Consider the following 15062-nt stretch of genomic DNA (forward strand, 5'->3'; position numbering starts at 1 on the left):
TTATGTTGAAGCTGTGTCCTGCATCTTCACAAAGAACTCAACATGACTGCCAGAATCCATATGAATTGCTTGAAAACTAAATGGTTCGATTAGCAAACATTTTATCTGATATGTGTGTGTTAGAGTCAAAGAGTGCACACCGTCGAATGTTCATGTATGTCTGTACGTTCGTGGGTGCTATAACTATTAAACGCATGTGCAGGGGTGTGCCTGTATGACGTCACTGCATGACGTAGGATACGATACTCTCCTGAAGAGTCTTAGTTGTTATGGTGTGACTGATCAAACGGTGTGTGTGTGTGTGTGTGTGTGTGTGTGTGTGTGTATGTGTGTGCGCTAACGTGTGTGTGTTATTTTTGTTTGCCTTCAGCTGTATGTATCCAGCGATGCACATTTGTCATATATGTATTATCCCTCGGAGTACTTGTAAATGTGTGTATGTGCCACGTATTTAAACCTTTTGCATAAACGTTTCCTTTCGATTTCCTATTTTATTCTTTCCATGGCTGTTGTCTGTAAAGACTACTACAGCCAATGAAATTCCCTATCACCCCTATTCTAATGAGTATTCATATATAAATATGAATTTCTATGAAATGTCTCGGCGTATTACGAAATTGATTTAAAAAAAATACAAATTTCTGGCTTTTGAACTTGACCATCACAAAACAAAAAATGCGGCGAATATTACGTAATGTAAGCTTTTGGCAAATGTGTAATAATTTTTTATACCATTTTTTTTTTCATTTTAAGAAAACTCTTATGGTGATAAATAGGGATGTGTTTATGACGTAGGTCAAGAGTGTGACCTCGTTAGAGTTTTTCCCTTGAAGAGAGAAAGGATCAAAGTCAGAGCTATGAAAAATACGATACTTGCATTAGTACAATGAAAAGTGTCCTCACGAAAGGATAGGAAATGTGCGTGACTTTTCATAGTTGAGACACTATGTTATGTTGCTATTTATATCAAATTTAGGTCCTCAAGCAATCATTAAAATGTTCGTTTCGTTTCACTGGAAGTATAACCAAATGACATTCGAGTAAACTTGGGTCAGAGAGCCGCTGAACAACATTTTTTTTTTTTTTTTTTTTTTTTTTTTAGCGGTTGCTGTGTGTCACATCGCCGTGTCCGCAGCAGGCCTGCGCTTTTAGTCCCACCTTGTTAGAACGCGCACTCACACTGTACGGACAAGGACTAACTTGCCCATAACATTACGTACCTATTTTATCCATGGTAATTTGCATGGAATGCAGAAGTAACTAAATTGGTTATGATTGAAGTAGAATACTGATTGCAAATCACTTGAAATGCTTAGATTTTGGATTCTAACTACACAAGCACTGAGTTAGAAGTTCGGGGAATCAAGAAAACGCAGCTCTAACAATAGGTTCTAGGCACCTGACTGTCGATTTATTAGACTCTCATAATGGCTGTAAAATCAATATGCAGCTTAGAAATTTTATTCTGCAGTTTGCTAGGAAGCGACACTAAACTGTATCATGATTTTGTATTCTGTATTGTGCTTAGACGTTAGATCTCTAATCCTACATATTTCAGGTTTATGAAGTTCTATGCATTTGGAATAGAGGCTACATCTGGAAATGTAATATTAAGTTTGACATATTTGTGAATTATGTCAGAGAAAAAAACAACAAGAACATCACAATAATTATTTTGAAGTGTCACAGCTCAGTGCGACAATTACCGGTAACTAAAAAGGCAGTTACACTATAGGTAAGAAGTTCAACATATTTCATTTTACTTGCATGGTGAATTTCTATTTACGTATACCCACTTCACCTGGATATGTATTATAAATATATGTATTTCTTTATCAATCTTCACATTCAGGGTTATGGTTCCATTTATTTTTTTTAATGGTATAGTTCCCCCCCCCCCCATAGCAGGAATAAATCTCTACCATCTACCAAGCCATCAAAGAATTATGGAAAGTCTTGATTCCCTCATATTTTGCATGTTATTATAATTAGCTAATATTATGACCATATGACCTTGGAGTGAAAGAGGGAATTGCAGCGATAACCATCGACCAATATAACTCAAGCCATATCAAAGAATTATGGAAAATCTGCCCCAGTTTTCTGATTCCCTCATAATCTTGAAGGTTCATATGACCAAATATGATGACATAATGTGGCTATTCAATGGGTTGTCACTGACTGGCAGTGGGTTTGCTTTGCTACACCATGCCCTGCGTAGGCCTACAGTAGCACTAAAAAAATTAGAATCTAGCTGGATAATTGGTCCCAAAACAAGCCTAAATCCAGGTTTACGACAGACTGGAGTGATTTGTGATTATGATTATTCAGTTCAGTTTCTTTTCTTAAATGAAGCACCCTTTTAGTCAGTCAACCTCTGTAGCACGGTGAGGCCCCTTTCGATCCAGCTGGCTAGCTACGCGGGCGGTCATGTGTGGAGGGGGGGGGTGCAAAGGTTTATACGTAAAAGATGTACTTCCTCGGAAAGGACGAACTTCACGTTTTCTTAACTTTTTTGTTGCGTTGTTGATCGGTAAATATAATGAATTGCGATGCATAATACATTTGTAATAATGTATGTGTTTGCCGTATTGTGATTATGAATTATGCTTGAATAATTGGGTATATAACGAAATTTTATTTATTTATATGTGTACATGTACATAAGTATTATTATTTATGTTTGTGTGGATGTATGTATGCAGATATTCCTATGTGTATGCCCATATGCCAACAAGAAGAACTTCCTAAATGGCAATAATGAATCTGAATCGGATTCGGAATCGGGAGCTGAATATAATTATATGCATACCGCTCCACCCTGGTCAGTCACGAATAAGTCATGATGCTGTTAGCTGATTGGTCATTGGGGGAAGGGATTGTCTTCCTGGCTTTAGCAGGTTTTGGAAACAAACCTATATCAATATGTTATGAATCTCTCATGATTCTACATTGAAATTCTCAATTCATTAAAAAGGAAGTTTCAGATTGTGGGCATGGTGATCGATAAAGCATAGAACACACACGTAGCCTATGTCAACACATGTGAAAAATTACCTTTTTTAAGTGATTTGAACAGGTTTTGGAAACGAACTCTTCTACATTGAATATTTACATTGACCTTTAACAAATATATGTATGACTTAATGTTGAAGTTTCGTTTATGGTAATGCAACACGTCAGGTACGTATACTATGACACTAGAAAACACTTACAGATAATTCAGATGTTCGTAGTATTCCATGGAAAGGACACCGTGGGGGAAGTACGCAAGTTTGTTGTCACTTACAAACCTGTATATCGTTAAATGGTATGTTAAACCAAAGTTGAAATAGGACGTATAAATACATATATATATATATATATATATATATATATATATATATATTTGCAAGGTTTGCATATTAACTACTCAGTCCATTTGAATCAGAATGATTCCAAAGTACCAATTGAAAATATCAAACAATGCTAGTATACCATTATTATTTATTTGACAATTCAGTGTTTAAAAATGTATGCATTAATATCAATCACTACATTATGTTTCAAATGTAATTGATTGCTTGCGAAAAAATTTGGGATGGACTGGCTAGTAAATATTATTGTTTTTCCTTTTTTTTTTGTAATATGTGACCGTGCATCACAAAACGAACAAAAAGTAGCACACAATGATTTTGTGTGAAGACTGAAAATAAGTGAAATGGGTCAAACTAGCCGAACTTGACTTTTTTCATATTTTCCGAAAGAGCAAGCCTTCTTTTACAATATGCTAAAATTTGGGACCATAAAACGGGCGGGAAAGTGTGTGTGTGTTTTTTTTTTAGCAGTTTATCTCGATCATTTTTGGTAGCATAATGTGATTAGGTGTGCCTTTAGAGTCCCTTTTTCATTTCTGAAAAACCTTGTACACACTCTTTACTTGCAACTCTAATAACTTTTGAAAGGATACTGCTACTGCTTTGAAAGTTGGCATTAATGCTTAATTTCAGTTTAATCTGATAATCCCTTCATTTTTGTTACTCGGGTGGTTTTCTTCCTGGTTTGTTTTTTTTGTTTTTGTTTTTGTTTTTTTTTTGTCCCATTCATTGCACAGCCAGCACGGTTTGGAATATGCGCTTGAATAGATACTGTACTTCAGAGCCTCTTTTCTCAGTTCACACTTTTCCTGAGTTTGTACTTTCTTTCCAATATTTAGATAGGTTAGGAGATTCCATTTGATTTGAGTTATGCATCACTTTAAAGCTTGAAGTCTGCTCTTTCAGAATATGGTCTTAACTAAAAATTCATGTCTGGCGACTTTTTGTTTGTTTTGAGGTGCAGGGTCACATATGAACTATAAACATGAAGGGATTGTCAAATTAAACTGAAATTAAACATGCCCCATTAACACATTCTGTCCATAATTATTGCCAACTTTCAAAGCAGTTGCACTATCCTTTCAAAAGTTATTAGAGTTGAAAGTGAAGAGTGTGGACAAGGTTTTTCAGATATGAAAAAGGGATTCTAAAGACACACCTAATCACTTTCCTGCCCGTTTTATGATACTAAATTTTAGCATAATGTAAAAGAAGACCTGCTCTTTCAGAAAATATGAAAAAGTCAAGTTCGGCTAAGTTGACCCATTTCACTTATTTTCAGTCCTCACGCAAAATCAGTGTGTTCGACTCTATGTTCGTTTTGAGGTGCACGGTCACATTATATGAAAAAGATTCTAGTTCTGCAGCACTCTCTGTATTGACTATCTCATTTTTTTAAATCGAGAACATAGAGTTCCAGATTTTATATAGAAGAGTGGATCATATTACCGGACATTTCTTCTTCTTCTGCTCTTCACAAAGCACCAGTTATTCACAAAGTTCTGAAAATTACGAATTCGGCAAACTCATGAAAATTATTCTGTCCGATTTTTGGAAAATAGACTTAAAATGTACCCGTCTCCAAGAAGTTGTTTCTTTTAACCGCTGTAAACTGGCATTTTGATTCAGGACACGCTTTTTCTAATGGAGTTATCGACGTCTTTCCCACCTTGTCATTATACCGGAATCACAATTTATACCCACGATTCACGGTACACATTCTTAACAAGCGGACTAGAAAAAAAAAAAAAAACTGCAAATGATCATCAAAGTAGTAACGGTTAAATGTGTAACTTGAACCTTTGGAACAGTTCACGTCATAAAATCTTGTCCTATAAAATCGACATTTTCTTCTCAATCTGGGATGAAATGTGAATTTATTTGCTTTTGATACTTTTATGTCATTTTTATGAGCCTAGAGCATGATAGGTTGTAGCTGGAAGATACCAGTTGCGACGGTGGCCTTACAATCTGGTAAGATGTCCGACGTCACGAAAGGCATTATATTTTATCGTCGTCAACTCGAACCCAGTCTTTTGTGTATGCAGCCGTCTAGACAACGAAGGAAACAAAAAAAAAATACATCAACGTGAAACTGTCAAAATGATGGTAAAGAAGCAAAGCAAAAAAAAAATGCTTGAAGATTTCCTTTCCAAAAGGTTGTAAAATCAGTAAGATCAATGTCTGTTGTTGTTGTTGTTGCTGCTGTTGTTGTAAGGATAAGAAAATATTTGCTTTGTTTTAATTCCCATGCTTGGAATATCTTGCACGCAATAATATCCTATTTTCAATGAAGCATTCTTTTTTTTTTTTGTTGACCCATCAGCAACTTTTGGAAAAAAGCACGGTTGTGAAGAGCAAGTACATATTCTTTCAGTTATAAGTTGTCATTTATCCATAAAATATTTGTTATTTGTAAAGAAGTGTCTTATTTTTGTCCATCTCATCTCTAGAGAAATTGTATGCAAATTGATTGCACTTTAAGGCCAATAATCGTCAACAATGGCAACAAGCTGCTAGCCAGCCTTGCTTGACTCTGGGGGTCACAGTCTTATCAAGCAAGCGCTCAGGTTTGGATTCTGCTGATTTTAGCACCTTTTAAAACAAAACAGAAATGGATTTAGGACCTTTGGAAAAAGAAATTATTATCATTGCCTGATTTCCCCATTTTCTCTCAAGAGTTTCATTTTTAAAAGGTTTCTGTCAAAAAGGCCAAACTGACAAAATATGAACTTAGCAACATTTGGAAGAGAACTCTTCATTCTTGATTTGTATCTTTTCAAGAATGTAAAAGTTTGACGTTAATATGTATAAAAAGAAAATGATATGAAAAATGCTTAATATGCATAGCAAAAAAGACAAACTACAAACCAAGATGAAGTAAAAAAAAATGGATATTCAGTTGTTATAGAAAAAAAAAATCCCTGAATGAAAAATCGGATTGCCCATTTTTTATTTTTGATATGATTTGATCTGCTGAAAGCAATGATGTCGATCGCATCGACAAACGTACACACGCACACCAAAAAAAAAAAAAAAAAATGATGATGCCGTAACCATACAAATCGCACATTCCTTTAGATTGATAAAATCGGAATGAATGTGAGCGTTGACTCAACGCTACATTTTCATATGCGTTTATTTGTTCATGCACATCATGTAAATGAAAAATTAAGAGAAAACATTTGTATAATGCTTTTCGTGATAAGGTTATGATATCATTATGCTTACAATGTTCTCAAGTTGGGTAGCTTGGTAAACGCATTGGCATTGATGTGCTGTATCTGGTTGTTGTTGAGATCGCTGCAAATATAAAGCAAATTACAAAGCAAATGTATTTCTATCTACTAGGATATTACAAGGCTCGTATATACACATCATTGTCTCTATCTACAATAGCACAATATTCCATCATATAATATTCCGTTTTCGTAAACAGAATGCATATTGTATATATATATATATATATATATATATATATATATATGAAGAGTTTGTTTGCAAAAACCGATAAGTCCATTTTTGAAGATTTTGAAGTACGATTTATGTCATAATGTACAAAATAATACCTTTTAAATGATATATTGGTCACTACATATAAAGGTATATTTCTGAAGTTATGGTCAAAAGAAGCAAAAATTTCCTTATTATTCTCTTTATTTTTCTTGACCTTCAATCGCAACTATCTCGGTTATACATCGGTTTTTACAAACAAACTCTTCACACATATATATATATATATATCTATATCTATATATATATATATGACCGTCCACCACAAAACGAACATAAAGTCGCACACACTGATCTTGCGTGAGGAATGAAAATAAGTGAAATGGGCCAACCTAGCCGAACTTGACTTTTTTCATATTTTCTAAAAGAGCGGGTCTTTTTTTACATGATGCTAAAATTTGGTATCATAAAACGGGCAGGAAAGTGTGTTTTTTTAGCAGTTTTTGGTATAATAGTGTGATTTGGTGTGTCTTTAGAATCCCTTTTTCATTTCTAAAAAACCTTGTCCACACTCTTCACTTTCAACTCTAATAACTTTTGAAAGGATGGCGCTACTGCTTTGAGAGTTGGCATTAATTATGGACAGAATGTGTTAATGAGGCATGCGTAATTTCAGTTTAATCTGATAATCCCTTCATTGTTGTTACTCTGGTGGTTTACTTCCTGTTTTTTGTCCCATTCATTGCACAGCCAGCACGGTTTGGTAAAGATTAAGCGCTTGAATAGACACTGTACTTCAGAGCCTGTTTTCTCAGTTCACACTTTTCCTGAGTTTGTGCTTTCTTTCCAATATTTAGATAGGTTAGGAGAGTCCATTTGATTTGAGTTATACATCATTTAAAAGCTTAAAGTCTGCTCTTTCAGAATATGGTCTTAACTAAAAATTCACGTCTGGCGACTTTTTGTTTGTTTTGAGGTGCAGGGTCACATATATACATTTATTTAATCATTAATGAGCATATTATACATATACATACACCTCCATGCTTTTTATTATCTTGAATTGCCATAAGCGCTTCTATGCTAGCAACAATAACTACGAAAGATGTTAGAACCGTAATTGTTAAACTACTAAACTGCTTACATGTGTAATATGTTACTGATCCCGTCAAAAACGCCAGGTTGGATTGCGGATATGGAGTTCTGGTGAAGCTCCCTGTAAAACAATATAAATCATAGTTGCTGCACTGATAACTTGGTCAATCCAATTAAGGTAAAAACAAAAACAAAAACACAAGAAACTACACACATATACATACGAACATAAATCATCAAATAGGATGTTTGGTCAAAGCAGGACATATCTTGTTTGAAACTTACCTATTCTAGTACTACCGGCATGGATAATTCAGTTGTGCAATAAAAGGAAGTTCTACATGTGTTCGGAATGTTATCATTTTCTTTCTACCAGTTCTCTTTTGTGTTCTTATTATTCATTAGTACAAAATCCTAATATGATCATGAAGAACGTAAAATGATTATATGAAAACTACCCTAATCAGACACACAAACACACACACACACACACACACACACACACACACACACAGATTAAATGTGACCCGTTACAACAAATTATCTGAAAGTCGGGGCAGATCGACAAAAATGGAATGTCCATACATATTCTTCTGCTCTAATTCAACAAATAACAAAACTCATTAAAGCACTTGGTTGAATAGATTTCGATGATTAATTTTGAAAAGAACGACAGTGGTCTTTTAAATCAGATTTTCGAGAAAACCTCCTTATAAGTTCATTCAGGCTTACTGCCAGCAGTCTACTCACGTACGCCCAATCAGTAAGCAGGATGTCATAAACTATATGCAGCGCTCAGTCCAAATCTTCGAACACATTTCAGAATACGAAATTATGTCAAAAACAGAAATTGAAAGGTTGTAATCTATTTTGATGATCTGACTTCAAACTCGATTTTTTTTTTTCGGCTCAACCTCAGTGACCGTCGGATCATTTTGTTGTTGTCGGTCACAAATACAAACGCTGGATAAGTTTTGTACTTGACAACTGCGAATATAATTCCCAATTCTACTGTGTTGGTTTATATGTATATATATATATATATATATATATATATATATATTATTATTATTATTATATGCGTGTGTCTGTGTGTCCCTTTTCACGAAATAAAACAATGTCAATGCTTATCCTTTTTTTTTCTCTCTCTCTCTCAACACAGTTTAAAAGTAATTTTGGTAAAATTTCTCGACAAAACGAAGCAAAGTGACTTTCAACAAGCACACGTTGTGCGTGCTACACGATTTTAGCTATACGGAACAATACAAAACAAAGGGTTATGATTATGAACACTGATGCGATGAATTTCCTTTTCTTTGAAATTAATTCTGTTCAAAGACCTTCCCAAATGTTCGAAAATAGTCGTATCTTCAAATTTGATTACATTCTTACGGTGAAAATTATGAACAAATCAAATATGAAATGTAGACCAAATAATCTGTTATGTTTATTTCAACTTACAGAATCTTCAGATGCGTCAATTTAGAAAATCCACGTGGTGCCAAGTATGATATTTCATTGTTGCTTAGATTTCTGCCGGAAGAGGATAGGAATAGATAAAGTTACTGGAAGATTTTAACTATAGCCATGGATTATATTGGAGATTTATTTCAACGTCCTTATGACATTTCTTCTTCTTCGAAATTGGTTTCTTTACCCTATTTATCAGTCGTATATAAAATTAACTGGAAAACTATTAAACGGAATGTAATAGTAAGCTTTTGTATTTTTACCGCATGATGTAGTCATTATATATGGGCCTAAAAAAGAAAGAACGAATATAAAATTTGTCAAGAATGCTAAGAGTAATGGTGTCGCTTCTTAAAAGTGATGCCATAATCCGAATCTTTAATATAAACTATTCTTTCCTAACTGCTCATCATTTCCCTTGTCTTAATTCTTTACTCTTAATGAGTCATCATCTCTGTAATGACTGATTTGGTTTTTTTTTCTGTATTTTACTCACCTACTCATGATTATAAGGCATTATTCAAGTCTGATCAATCAATTTCATTACCTTCTACAACGCAAAGTACAAACTCAAGTACCGCAATATAATTTCTGGAAGCAATATATTGTTTAATCCATTCCGTATCCGTATCCATTCTTTAATAAGATTTTTCGCAACGTTACAACGCACATAATTTACAGGTTGCCCTCCATCGGTGAAAACAAACACAGGTTATCAAATATGACCGTATTATATATGACAAAAAAGGGGAAAATTGTTAGATACTAGGCTGTCATGTCCAACGTAGTATCGAGCTTTCACCGGATAGCCGGGAAGGGTGTAGGAGGGGGGAGGAATGAAATCTTATAATGGTGGGTACTGCCCTAAGCCAGCGCTAGGTGTTTTGTGTGTGTTTTTTTTTTTTTTTGAGGAAACAGAAAAAGGGGCCTGATGGCACCTTTTTGGTGACACTTACGGGGGAAACAGCTGAAGAAAAAAAAAATAAAAAGGGTTTAATAGGCATTTTCAGTAAGACATTAGGTATTCAATATACTGCCAACAAAAAAAAAAAGAAAAGAAAAAAATGGTGGCTCGACCCATGTGATGCGTATTTGCTAAAATAGATGATTCCTTTTTGTTTTTTGTTGTTAAGAAAAACAAAACATGAAACACAAAGACAAACGAAAACAACAACAATACATGCAATATAATTTATTTCTGTTTTTTTTTTCATCTTTTTTTTTATCGCAATGGATTGACAAAGTGCCCTAACTTACAAATGTTGCAGAGGACTCTCCGAGAGGGAAGCTAGGTTGCGTCGAGACACGGATGTCAGCTTGTTGTCGTCCAGAGACAGGAATATTAGACTGGTCATTCTCCGCAGCGAGTCCGACGGGAAAGTCCCGATCTGGTTCATGCTTAGACCTCTGCAAGAAGAGAGTTAAGATATGATGCGTAAGGAATAGAACCAATTTCGGCAACAAAAGTTATATATGTGACCGTGCACCTCAAAACGAACATAAAGTCGCACACACTGATTTTGTGTGAGGACTGAAAATTAAATGGGTCAACCTAGCCGAACTTGACTTTTTCATATTTTCTGAAAGAGCGGGTCTTCTTTCACATTATGTTTTAATTTGGTATCATAAAACGGGCAGGAAAGTGTGTGTTTTTTTTAGCAGTTTATATCGCACATTTTTGGTAGAATAGTGTGATTAGGTGTGTCTTTAGAATCCCTTTTTCATTTCTGAAAAACCTTGCCACACTCTTCACTTTGAACTCTAATAACTTTTGAAGAAATAGTGCTACTGCTTTGAAAGTTTGCATTGATTATGGACAGATTGTGTTAATGAGGCATGCTTAATTTCAGTTTAATCTGATAATCTCTTCATTGTTGTTACTCTGGTGGTTTACTTCCTGTTTTTTGTCCCATTCATTGCTAAGCCAGCTCGGTTTGGTAAAGATTAAGCGCTTGAATAAACACTGTACTTCAGAGCCTCTTTTCTCAGTTCACACTTTTCCTGAGTTTGTGCTTTCTTTCCAATATTTAGATAGGTTAGAAGAGTCCATTTCATTTGAATTATACATCATTTTAAAGCTTAAAGTCTGCTCTTTCAGAATATGGTCTTCACTAAAAATTCATGTCCGGCGACTTTTTGTTTGTTTTGAGGTGCAGGGTCACATATATTGAAGTATTGTGTGTGTGTGTGTGTGTGTTTTAATCGGACATAACTTTTTGAAAGTAGGCCCTTCATTTACATTAATTTCATGCCAGTATTGATATATGTTATGACAGAATAAAGTAGAATTGAAGTGTGTTAATTACTTTCATGCCCAAGTATGGAGATGTTTGATAGATATGTGTATGTCTATTCGCGCTAATGTAACTTGGTATAAAAGTGTTCTAAAATATGTATTACATTGAGGAATAGGGCATTGTTTTCAAAATGAGGAGAGCATTGTTTCCTTTTTTCCAGTGAACCGAAGCGTCTTGAAACTATTTAACTTGGTATATATATTGAGTAATTGTCAATTTATTGACAAAGGTTATCACCAAACAAAAACAATCACAACAACAATGATAACGATGACATCATAATTACCCTTATTATTACAATATATTTGTACTGTTGTATTATGATTATCTATATCATTATTATTATCAGTATTGTCATCATTGATATACTCATTATTACTGTTGTTGTTGCTGTAATCACCATGAATATCATCACTATTATTATCATTACTGCTGCTGCTGTCCAATATGAAATAGCATTTTTATTCAAACAGATGTAATGGATTATATACCGTCAACTTACAGGTACTGTATGTTTGTTCCTGAAAAGAAATCGACCGGAATCATCTCTATATTGTTTTCCATCAGACTCCTAGGTTAAGGACATTCAAGCAAACGTATGGTCATACAAACATCATTGCGAAAATACATACTGTGGAACGAAACAATAACATGTCAAATGCGGCTCCATTTTCTTGGTTTTTTTCCGCAGGGTAATTGCGATTCAGCCAAAGCTCATTTCTTATACAAGTCCGTCCCCGAATGATGGCAGAAAATAATGTCAAATAGATAGAAAAATCCTATCCTGAGGTGAAAAGTAAGCAAGATTTACCAATCGTTGAAAGCTCTCAAGTCCTTTAACGTGGTTTTCTTTTGTCACGATGGAAATAAAACGTTATGTTTGCACTTGTAGGGAGTTTAAGATGAATGTAACTCTAAGTTATACATTTCAACATCTTTAAAAAGAATTCATAATCAAAATGTCCGTGGTATTTTCATTCCAATGGCTTTAGGTGTACTAGTTTTTAGAAAAACAAAAATTGCATACAGGAAATTGCAACTATCGTGTATATATCACTAGAAACGTGGTGGGTATAAGTGTTGTATTAAAAAAAAAAACACACACAAATGATTACGTTGGTAACATAAGTAAAGGCGAAAGTTCTTAATGAGAAAAAATTAAAAGCGCTTACACGTGAGTGACAGAACCGGGTAACGATATTCTCTTGTAGGAGTATATATCAAATGCAATTTTATTCCTAGTCAGATCCCTGTGGAGAGAAAATATACCAATTTAGTACAATATATATATGTATATATATATATATATATATATATATATATATATATATTATATATATATATATATATATATATATATATATATATATCAACAAAAGAATCCTAAAGTCGCTGACCGCCCAGCCGAGAGAAATCAATCGATCGGATTTGTGTTTTGGGCATAACTTTGTAATCTAATGTATCATCTGTCATCTGCCGAAATTTCGAAGCTAAATGATCACAGGAAATACAGGAAAACAATGTTAACATAAGTAAAGGCGAAAGTTCTTAATGAGAAAAAATTAAAAGCGCTTACACGTGAGTGACAGAACCGGGTAACGATATTCTCTTGTAGGAGTATATATCAATTGCAATTTTATTCCTAGTCAGATCCCTGTGGAGAGAAAATATACCAATTTAGTACAATATATATATGTATATATATATATATATATATATATATTATATATATATATATATATATATATATATATATATATATATATCAACAAAAGAATCCTAAAGTCGCTGACAGCCCAGCCGAGAGAAATCAATCGATCGGATTTGTGTTTTGGGCATAACTTTGTAATCTAATGTATCATCTGTCATCTGCCGAAATTTCGAAGCTAAATGATCACAGGAAATACAGGAAAACAATGTTTTTCTTGGCCAGGATTTTTCTGACTTTCAACAGAACAGAAACGTGTCCGAAGATTTGGATTTAGCGTTCCAGCTAGACTCCGCCCTGGCAACAAGGGAGTGATCTTATTGGTCAGTGCTTGGCATCCTGATTACTGATTGGTCATTGGTAGACTGCTGGCGCTAAGCTTGAATGAACACCGCAGAGGTTGCTAGGATCATACCTTCTATTTTCAAGCTGTGAAAACTGTCTTGCCTCCCCTTGATTATGATAGCGTCTAAAGGAAAACTTTGAAGGCGGTTTTCTCGAAACGCTGATTTCCAAAACCACTCGACATGTCGAGTACTGCAACTGAGTACTTTTGTTAGTCGTGTTATATATGAAATTACAGTAGAAGAGTAAGGGAAGAATATCATGTCATTTTTAGAAAATTGTCGTCCGCCGACTTTCATATCCTTTTGTTGCAGCAGGTTATATTATATGAAACAAATTTACAGAAAAATAGATGGCACATTAAACACATGAACACCCTATCAAATCTTAAAAGAATACGTTTAGGATTGGACTTGTAATGAACTTTTCATTGTTTCAAAGAGCAAGGTCGTGCAACGTGGGTCGACCTGAAATGCATTAAAGTATGGTGAACGAGACATTAACATCAAGAAAATCATGTAAAAGAAGGTGTTAAGGCAGAGGGAAATGTCTCCTAAAACCGATTTTTAATGTGACTTATTAAAAAACATTCGCGCCACTGAGAAATCGCGAGTTAAAACTGACTCATTTACTTTGCCGATTTTCGCTCCGGAGCAGCCGTCTTTTTCGAGCCCTAAAATACGATGTCATGATATGAACAAACCCTCTATGAGTGCAGTGGGTCATCGAGGCCGCCATTCACAAAGCACGTATTTCTTGGTGAGCTGGTGCAATATCTGGTCTGTCTTTAGTCGCATCTGCTTTCTCGGCTGAGATATTAAAACGTTCAATTTTACTTATACTGTACGAAAAGAATTTGAGTTTGACATCGAGAGTGAATTGAGTGATGACAATGACAATGACACTGATAGTGACAGTGACACTCCTGGCAAAGTCGGAGAGGTAGAAGAAGCGAGGGAGAGGCGATGGATATGGAAGGCCCTTGTGGACATAATTCGTTTGGGGCATACGTATGCAACTGCCTTTAGCAAACGTTTGCTAATTGACCAATCAGCGAGTGTTGTTTGGCAAACGTGTGTACGGTGTTTAGGAAACGTTTGCATGTTATCTATTATATGTATGCCCCATTCCATACGTACGTTAATTTACTGCACATATGTATGCAAATGATCGACCAATCAGGTACTTCGTTTAATATGCAGCTGTATATGTGTGTATGTAGGGTGTGTGTGGCCACGGTACGTACTCACGCCCGATCTGAGCAAGGAGGTACTAAGTGTACGTATATGTGTATGTGGAAATCTCACACCGTACCTTGTTAGTTCCTAGTTAGGAGCA

At 34.8% G+C, this 15062-nt stretch overlaps 1 protein-coding gene across 1 annotated transcript in view; it reads right to left on the minus strand.

Moving 5' to 3' along the window:
• Nucleotides 1-14450, minus strand: part of LOC139730192 (uncharacterized) — a 92232-nt gene extending 77782 nt beyond the window's left edge. Inside the window, exons 1-5 of the mRNA XM_071641087.1 lie at nucleotides 14428-14450; nucleotides 12174-12242; nucleotides 10632-10781; nucleotides 9366-9437; nucleotides 7954-8025 (exon numbers count right to left, since the gene is read on the minus strand). Coding sequence (XP_071497188.1) covers nucleotides 7954-8025; nucleotides 9366-9437; nucleotides 10632-10781; nucleotides 12174-12242; nucleotides 14428-14450 — 386 coding nt within the window. The remainder of the gene's footprint in view (nucleotides 1-7953; nucleotides 8026-9365; nucleotides 9438-10631; nucleotides 10782-12173; nucleotides 12243-14427) is intronic.
• Between the last annotated feature and the right edge of the window lie 612 nt (nucleotides 14451-15062).

Source organism: Diadema antillarum, unplaced genomic scaffold (assembly GCF_040938485.1).
Source record: "Diadema antillarum isolate AM-2024a unplaced genomic scaffold, OU_Dant_1.0 seq00000297_RagTag, whole genome shotgun sequence".
Lineage (NCBI taxonomy): Eukaryota > Metazoa > Echinodermata > Echinoidea > Diadematoida > Diadematidae > Diadema > Diadema antillarum.